This window comes from Salmo salar, chromosome ssa18 (genome assembly GCF_905237065.1).
Source record: "Salmo salar chromosome ssa18, Ssal_v3.1, whole genome shotgun sequence".
In the NCBI taxonomy this organism is placed as follows: domain Eukaryota; kingdom Metazoa; phylum Chordata; class Actinopteri; order Salmoniformes; family Salmonidae; genus Salmo; species Salmo salar.
In genome coordinates this window covers 63,817,136-63,826,084 of record NC_059459.1, presented here as the reverse complement: position 1 = coordinate 63,826,084, position 8,949 = coordinate 63,817,136, and the positions used below count along the sequence as shown (strand labels likewise).

At 40.1% G+C, this 8,949-nt stretch overlaps 1 protein-coding gene across 1 annotated transcript; it reads left to right on the top strand.

Moving 5' to 3' along the window:
* Positions 1 to 5,409: 5,409 nt before the first annotated feature.
* On the top strand, positions 5,410 to 8,201 carry LOC106577637 (odorant receptor 131-2). Its single transcript, XM_014155935.2, has 2 exons — positions 5,410 to 7,048; positions 7,485 to 8,201. The coding sequence occupies exons 1-2, from the start codon at positions 6,006 to 6,008 to the stop codon at positions 7,540 to 7,542; spliced, it is 1,101 nt and encodes a 366-aa protein (XP_014011410.1). The 5' UTR covers positions 5,410 to 6,005; the 3' UTR covers positions 7,543 to 8,201.
* Positions 8,202 to 8,949: the final 748 nt, after the last annotated feature.

Sequence of the window (8,949 nt, the reverse complement as noted above, 5' to 3'; positions counted from 1 at the left end):
TATGAAGCAGTGAAGGAACTGAGAGAGAAAGCACACAGGGCACTCTACGCCATTAAAAAAACTAATTCAAATTGAAATGACTATTAACATGTGGCTAAAACAAATTGAATGTGTCATTGAACCAATTGCATTTCCTGGCAGTGAGGTGTGGAGTCCACTTGAAACCCTGCATGCAGAGTTCTGTAAGATTCTCCTACATGTCCAGAGGAAAACTACAAACAATGCATGCAGGGCAGAATTAGTAAATACATTTGTATTAATAAAAACGAAAAAAATAGCAATTTAGTTTTGGAAACATCTAAAATACAGTGACCCCCTCTCAAATCATTACCAAGCCCTGCAATGCCAAGAGCTAAGCAAAGAAGAGTCCCCTCATTCATCTTTCTGTCCTGGGGCTGAATTCACAAACCTGTTTTACTAACACACTGAAGCCTCAGGACCAGAACATCCAATCAATTAGAATAGAACAAATTACAACACAGTCAAAACAAAACTACATTACCTATTGGGAAACACAAGCACAAAACAAAATGCAGTGCTATCTGGCCCTAAATCGACTACACCGTGGCTAACTATTTGACCATGGTTACTGATCAAACCTTTAGAAAAATATTGACAAAGTACAGGCTTAGTGAGCACAGCCTTGTCATTGAGAAGGGTAGACACAGGAAAACCTGGCTCCCTGTAGAGGAAAGGCTGTGCAACCACTGCACCACAGCAGAATCTGAGACAGACCTGCATTTCCTGAGAAAATGTAAAAAACAATTAGAGAGTGCCATTTCCCCAAATTTGTAACAGTTATTCAGGGTTTCAAATGACTCTCTGATGAGGATAGGCTACCCGTCCTGTTGGGGGAGGATGCAGAGAGCTGTGGGTTGGCAGCGCACTACATTGCTGCCTGCCATAAAATGATGGACTGTGTCTGACAGACCAACCAACCTGTGTCCTCTATGCTTATTGTTATTGTTCATTGTATGGTTATTTTTACCCTTTGTTATTGTTGTTACTGATTGTCTAGTTGACAATCTTGATTGTCATTATTTTAATTATGTTCATATTGTAAATGTATCACTTAATCTCCAAAGTAAGCTTTGGCAATATGTACATTGTTACGTCATGCCAATAAAGAAAATTGAATTGAATTGAGAGCCATAGAGAGAGACAGAGAAACAGAGTTCCAGAGAGAGACAGGGAGAGATAGAGAGAGAGAGAGAGAGAGAGAGAGAGAGAGAGAGAGAGAGAGAGAGAGAGAGAGAGAGAGAGAGAGAGAGAGAGAGAGAGAGATCTTCTGCACAGATTCTGTCAGACCTGGGCCCTGACAGTAAATCTCAGTAAGACAAAAATAATGCTGTTCCAAAAAAGGTCCAGTTGCCAGGACCACAAATACAAATTCCATCTAGACACCGTTGCCCTAGAGAACACAAAAACTATACATACTGTACCTCGGCCTCAACATCAGCGCCACAGGTAACTTCCACAAAGCTGTGAACATTCTGAGACGAGGCAAGAATTTTTATTTTATACACATTTTTATTTAACCTTTATTTGACTACGCAAGTCAGTTAAGAACAAATTCTTATTTACAATGACAGCCTAGGAACAGTGGGTTAACTGCCTTGTTCAGAGGCAGAACGACAGACAAGAAGAGCCTTCTATGCCATCAAAAGGAACATAAAATTCTACATACCAATTAGGATCTGGCTAAAAATACTTGAATCAGTTATAGAACCCATTGCCTTTTATGGTTGTGAGGTCTGGGGTCCGCTCACCAACCAATAATTCAGAAAATGGGACAAACACCAAATTGAGACTACATGCAAAATTCAACAAAAATATTCTCAGTGTACAACATAAAACACCAAATAATGCATGCAGAGCAGAATTAGGCTGATATCCGCTAATGATCAAAATCAAGAAAAGCGCAGTAAAATTCTACAATTACCTAAAAGGAAGTGATTCCCAAACCTTCCATAACAAAACCATCACCTACAGAGAGATGATCCTGGAGAAGAGTCCCCTAAGCAAGCTGGTCCTGGGACTCTGTTCACAAACACTAACAGAACCCAACCAATTAGACCCAACCAATAGCCTTGCAATTGAGAAAGGCTGCAGTAGGCAGACCGATCTCTCAAAATGAGATGGAAACTGAGCTGCACTTCCTAACCTCCTGCCAATTGTATGACTATATTATAGACACATACTTCCCTCAGATTACACAGGCCCACAAAGAATTCAAAAACAAATCCAATTTTCATAAACTCCCATATCTATTGGGTGAAATACCACAGTGTAAATATCACAGCAGCAAGACTTGTGACCTGTTGCCACAAGAAAAGGGCAACCAGTGAAGAACAAACACCATTGTAAATACAACCCATATTTTCGTTTGTTTATTTTCCCTTTTGTACTACTTGCACATCGTTACAACACTGTATATAGACATAATATGACATTTGAAATATCTCTATTCCTTTTGTGAGTGTAATATTTACTGTTCATTTGTATTGTTCATTTCACGTTTGTTTATTATCTATTTCACGAGCTTTGGCAATGTAAACATGTTTCCCATGCCAATCAAGTCCCTTAAATTGAAATTGAATTGAGAGCCAAAGAGAGAGAAAGACGGAGAGAAAGCGAGAGAGAGAGTAACCGGTTATACTACAACTTCCAGACTGCATTGCAACTCCCAGCATCCACTGGCTAATGATAGCAATTAGCAAGCCCAATCGAAGTCTAAATAGACATGCCATTCCACATTTATTTTGGATTACAATCATGCTATAATGCTCATATAATGCTGAATATATGTTCATACCATTGTCACCAATCAACTGAATTACACTCAAAATAGCTGTAATTCAGATGCTTGGATGACGACACTAGCTAGATAAGTTGGCTAGCTAACCAAACCCATTATGATGGTTAGCTAGCTCGACTGCTACATCATAAATAATTGTTTACAACAATAACAGCTGAGTTTAATCTTAGCGAATGTCTTAAACAACAGTCCAAAACAACATATAAGCCTGTTAGATAAAAAATAAAAAACTATTATTATGAAATGTACAGGCAAAATGCTAATTACTACGGAATCCGTCCAGCTGGTTATACTTCTGCTCCTTGTTCTCTCTATGCAGTGGCTTTACCTGACTGGAAACTTCCTTGCATCCACAAAATGACACAACATACCTCTCTCTATGAGGCGTGATCGATGCCACCAAACATTATGAATATACTGACAAGATACATGTCTCTCTGCCCTAACAATGGGAGTTGTTGTCCACAAAGCGTGTGTGAATAGGTATGGATATCTAAGTGTGGTGTGAATAAGTATGGATATATAAGTGTGGTGTGTGAATAGGTATGGATACCTAATTGTGGTGTGTGAATAGGTATAGATATCTAATTGTGGTGTGTAAATAAGTATGGATATCTAATTGTGGTATGACAAGGTATAGATATCTCATTGTGGTGTGAATAGGTATAGATATGTAATTGTGGTGTGTGAATAAGTATGGATATATAATTGTGGTGTGAATAGGTATAGATATCTAATTGTGGTGTGTGAATAAGTATGGATATCTAATGGTGGTGTGAATAGGTATGGATATCTAATTGTGGTGTGAATAGGTATGGATATCTAATTGTGGTGAGTGAATAGGTATGGATATATCATTGTGGTGTGAATAGGTATGGTTATATAATTGTGGTGTGAATAGGTATGGATATATAAGTGTGGTGTGAATAGGTATGGATATATAAGTGTGGTGTGAATAGGTATGGATATCTAATTTGTGTGTGAATATGTATGGATATATAAGTGTGGTGTGAATAGGTATGGATATATAAAAGTGTGGTGTGAATAGGTATGGATATCTAATTGTGGTGTGAATAGGTATGGATATATAAGTGTGGTGTGAATAGGTATGGATATATAAGTGTGGTGTGAATAGGTATGGATATATCATTGTGGTGTGAATTGATATGGATATATAAGTGTGGTGTGAATAGGTATGGATATATAAGTGTGGTGTGAATAGGTATGGATATATAAGTGTGGTGTGAATAGGTATGGATATATAAGTGTGGTGTGAATTGATATGGATATATAAGTGTGGTGTGAATAGGTATGGATATATAAGTGTGGTGTGAATAGGTATGGATATATAAGTGTGGTGTGAATAGGTATGGATATATAAGTGTGGTGTGAATAGGTATGGATATATAATTGTGGTGTGAATAGGTATAGATATCTAATTGTGGTGTGTGAATAGGTATAGATATCTAATTGTGGTGTGTGAATAGGTATAGATATTTAATTGTGGTGTGTGAATAGGTATGGATATATAATTGTGGTGTGTGAATAGGTATATATATAATTGTGGTGTGTGAATAGGTATGGATATATAATTGTGGTGTGTGAATAGGTATATATATATAATTGTGGTGTGTGAATAGGTATATATATATAATTGTGGTGTGTGAATAGGTATATATATATAATTGTGGTGTGTGAAAAGGTATATATATATATAATTGTGGTGTGTGAATAGGTATATATATATATATATATATAATTGTGGTGTGTGAATAGGTATGGATATATAATTGTGGTGTGAATAGGTATATATATATATATATAATTGTGGTGTGTGAATAGGTATATATATATAATTGTGGTGTGTGAATAGGTATATATATATATATATATATATATATATATAATTGTGGTGTGTGAATAGGTATATATATATAATTGTGGTGTGTGAATAGGTATGGATATATAATTGTGGTGTGTATGGTTATGGAAACACAGGCAGTTTCAAGTAGTGTTTCTACTGGAGCTACTTTGCAGCACAAACTTATACCTTCCAGAAGGTATAACCCCCCACCTCTGACCCCTCAGTGTTTAGCCATATTAACCAGAGTGTCGTGTCCAGAAACATTATTTTGGCCTTTTGTTCATTACATTTCCTGTTTGCCTACTGAACGTTCGCCATGTAATCCTGGGAGACGAAATCAGCAGAAAAACTAGAGCAGAGCAGCATCATCAAGGAGAAGGGAACGCAGTACTTCAAGGTGTGTGTGTGTGTGTGTCTTTGTGTGAAGGGAAGTAGCTTCAAGTAGCGTTGCAGTATAACATGATTTTGTGTGTGTGGGAGTGGGAGAAAGAGAGAGTGAGAGGGGGAGAGCGATTGAGAGGGAGGGAAGAAGGAGGGAGAGGGAGAGAGAAGTATCGCCAGGCGTCTGTCCAGTACAAGAGGATCCAGGAGAATGAATCAAGGGATTCCCGAGGGGGAGGAGCAGTAGGCGTGGATGGTCTAAAGTTTACGGGAGGATAAGCACATTCTCAAGTAACGTTTTTATAAATACCAACTTTTGAATGAAAACTGGCGCACCCATATGTTGGGGCATATTTTGTGCGTACGTGACATTTATAAATGTGACCCCTGATGGTCCTAATTCGAAATTAGATTACAAAGTGATTATACAGATTGTATTATGTTAGGATATTTTGACGTGTATTAATCAAGTAAATTATTTACTGTATGTGGTTGCATAAATGAGGCTATACTTCTCAGAGTAATATGCCTGCCCTGTATCAGAGCAGCGCGTGTTGATGGAAAATGTTATTGTTTAGCATGATGTTTGATTATTTTAGATACAGTATATATCTCAAAAGCAGCATATAGTATTCAGTTGAAAATCGAAACGTACTTCCCTTTGTGAATGTGGCGATTGCGCACTGTGCACACTGGCGCGCTTTTGGGGTTGGAAGACAGACCGGCAGCCAGAAAGACAGCGAGAGAGATAGAGAGAGGGATAGAAAAGAAGAAAGGGGTTTCTCATACACAGACATTGCATTGCATTGAATGTCTTGGATGTACTCTGATTGAGTAGCCTAGATGACCACTCAATTGTTAAGCGTCTGGGGAAACTATAAGAACGCAGAAGCCATGAAGAAACAACTCCACCAAATACCCTAAATACAGCATCAATGAATAATGTCGATGTATAACGGGACTGGAGAAACGGGTGGAAAGGACTACACCTATGTACGGGTTTGTGCGTCGACCATCGCCTTCATAACATTGGCATTCTTCAACGTCGTCATTAACTGGACTATAGTGCGCGAGGATCGACTTCGGGGCCATGCGCGCTTTGTGTTGGTTTTTCACCTGTTGGTGTCCGCTCTGGTGTACTTCGGAATGTGTTCTGTTTTCTACCTCCAGATCTACTTCGAAGCCAAGCCAGTGGCATCCATATGTGGGGCCATGATAACGGTCCTAATCACCAGCGCGTCCAATATCCTTCTGACTCTCACTGCTATGTCGCTGGACCGTTATTTTGCTGTCTGTCATCCTCTGTGGTACAGTTCTGTCTGGCAATGGCCTTGGCTAGTTGGGCTACTGACATGGGGACTCGCACTGGTTATCCCCCTCACTCTGCTCTCCAAGACAGAGATGCTCGGCAGTGATATAAATGTGGAATGTGGAAGGGAACAGTTGAAGAAAGGTGGCCTGGAAAAAATATTGTTGATATCAGTGTGCACGGCGCTCATTCTGTACAGTTATGTAAGGATACTGTTTGAGGGGCGACGGTTGGGAGTGATGAATCGACGCAACATGGTCGGATGCAAGACCCTCGCCCTGCACGGTACTCAACTCGCCGTATACATCCTCCCCAACTTCATGAACTTTGTGCTAACAGTTCTCCAGAAACAAGGACACATTCAGCCGGGGACCAAAGAACTGTCTGCGGTGGTTAGTTTCGCCTTCTTTAGCTTGGCGCAGTGCGTCGCACCAATCGTCTACGGTTTGCGTAAAGAGGAACTCTTGGAGCAGGTGCATCGCCGATTCCCTTGTTGTTCCCGCCACCTGAAAAGCGTCCTGGGCCCGGTTTCCCAAAAGCATCTTAAGGCTCATTTCATATTAGAGCCCAAAAGCCTAGGTTCTAACGATGAATTTAGCTTTAAGATGCTTTTTAGAAACCGGGCCCTGGAGTGGACCTGGCGTGCCATAACGCCTTGTCTGCATTCCCAGCAAAGGTATGTGATCAAATATTTGTGGTTAAGATACTGTACATGCCAACAAGTGTTACATACTTTATGCGCAAGTTATGCACACTAATTGGGTTAGCCCAGTGGCATGGAGAATGATGAATAGATACATACTGAAAGACAAGATGTGATGACTAAATACTCACTGATGTAGTCCAGCCAGAAATAGCAGGGATTATTACCAAAACCATATATATTATTTTATACTGTATATTCTCAGACAAAGTTAACAAAGTTGATAGTTGTCATTCGCTGTTTTGCCTACTTCCTTTTTTGGACATCAGTTTTAGATAATGTGGGATGTGAGACTACAGACAAGCTATTCTTACCACATTGGAAATGAAGCAATGTTTTGTATCAAACATCACATGGCTTCGGACACCTTTATTTACTCAGACTTTGAATATTTTTCTTATTTCCCCAGTGAAAGAAGACTGACGTTCCAGACCCTCATCTCGCTGGAGCCACAGACCCCAGTTTGAGGGGATGATGAGAGCTAAGTAGCCACTGTTCCCGTAACTTCACTACCCACCAGTACTTCTCCTGTGCTCCATAGACTGGGCTGAAGACATTTTGTACCAGACTGATACTTCCTGTCAGATGTCATGGAGACAGCGGTGGATGGGGGACATGGCAACATGACAAAAGGTTTCACTCTCGCTATAAACATTTGAGACGAGTCTGCGTTTTTTGCTGATGAACATTCATGCAGTACTTGGTTATCCAGCATCTGCACAAAGCGGTGAAAGTGCTTCTGTTCTACCCAGGGTGTAGTTATAGGCTTGGGCATCACTATGGACAGACCAGCCTCAGACCACCTGTAGTGTGTTAACTGTACAGTGTCAGAGAGGAGTCAAGCAGGAATTTGACTCATTTGACAGTACAAGACCACCTGACCACCAGAATTGACTGCATGTGCATTGTGCAATATAGCCTACTATGAAAGAGTTGATTCATTAATGATAATTGAATCAGCAATGTCTTCTTTTTTGTGTGAGAAAGTCAAGACAATATCTTTTATTTGAGATGTAAAGATCCCGATTCATTCAAATAAGGGCCAGATTGAACATTATTGCCCATTTTCATCGCCATGTGAACCTCAGTGGCAGATTCTTTGTAATAAAAGAGTTGAAACTGTGAACAGCACGTGATCTGGAGCAGTATTTATATTTATTATGGATCCCCATTAGCTGCTACCAAAGCAGCAGCAGCTACTCTTCCTGGGGTCCAGCAAAGGCAGTTTATACCATTTTTAAAACATTACAATACATTCCCAGATTTCACAACACACTGTGTGCCCTCAAGCCCCTACTCTACCACTACCACATATCTACAGTACTAAATCCATGTGTATGTATAGTGCGTATGTTATCGTGTGTGTTTGTGTGTATGCATGTGTCTGTGCCAATGTTTGTGTTGCTTCACAGCCCCCGCTGTTCTATAAGGTGTTTTTTTTAATCAAATGTTACTGCTTGTGTCAGTTACTTGATGTGGAATAGAGTTCAATGTAGTCATGGCTCTATGTAGTACTGTGTGCCTCCCATAGTCTGTTCTGGACTTGTGGCATGTCTTGTGGGGTATGTATGGGTGTCCGAGCTGTGTGCCAGTAGTTTAGACAGACAGCTCGGTGCATTCAACATGTCAATACCGCTCATAAATAAAAGTAGTGATGAAGTCAACCTCTCCTCCACTTTCAGCCAGGAGAGATTGACATGCATATTATTAATATTAGCTCTCTGTGTACATCCAAGTGCCAGCCGTGTTGCCCTGTTCTGAGCCAATTGCAATTTTCCTTAGTCCTTTTTTTGTGGCACCTGACCACACGACTGAACAATAGTCAAGGTGCGACAGAACTAGGGCCTGTAGGACCTGGCTTGTTGATAGTGTTA

Excerpts from the sequence above, each read along its gene's own strand:
- LOC106577637 (XM_014155935.2), top strand. The coding sequence starts at position 6,006 with ATGTCGATGTATAACGGGACTGGAGAAACGGGTGGAAAGGACTACACC. Across the intron at positions 7,049-7,484 it reads TGTCTGCATTCCCAGCAAAG|TGAAAGAAGACTGACGTTCC; the intron begins GTATGTGATCAA and ends TTATTTCCCCAG.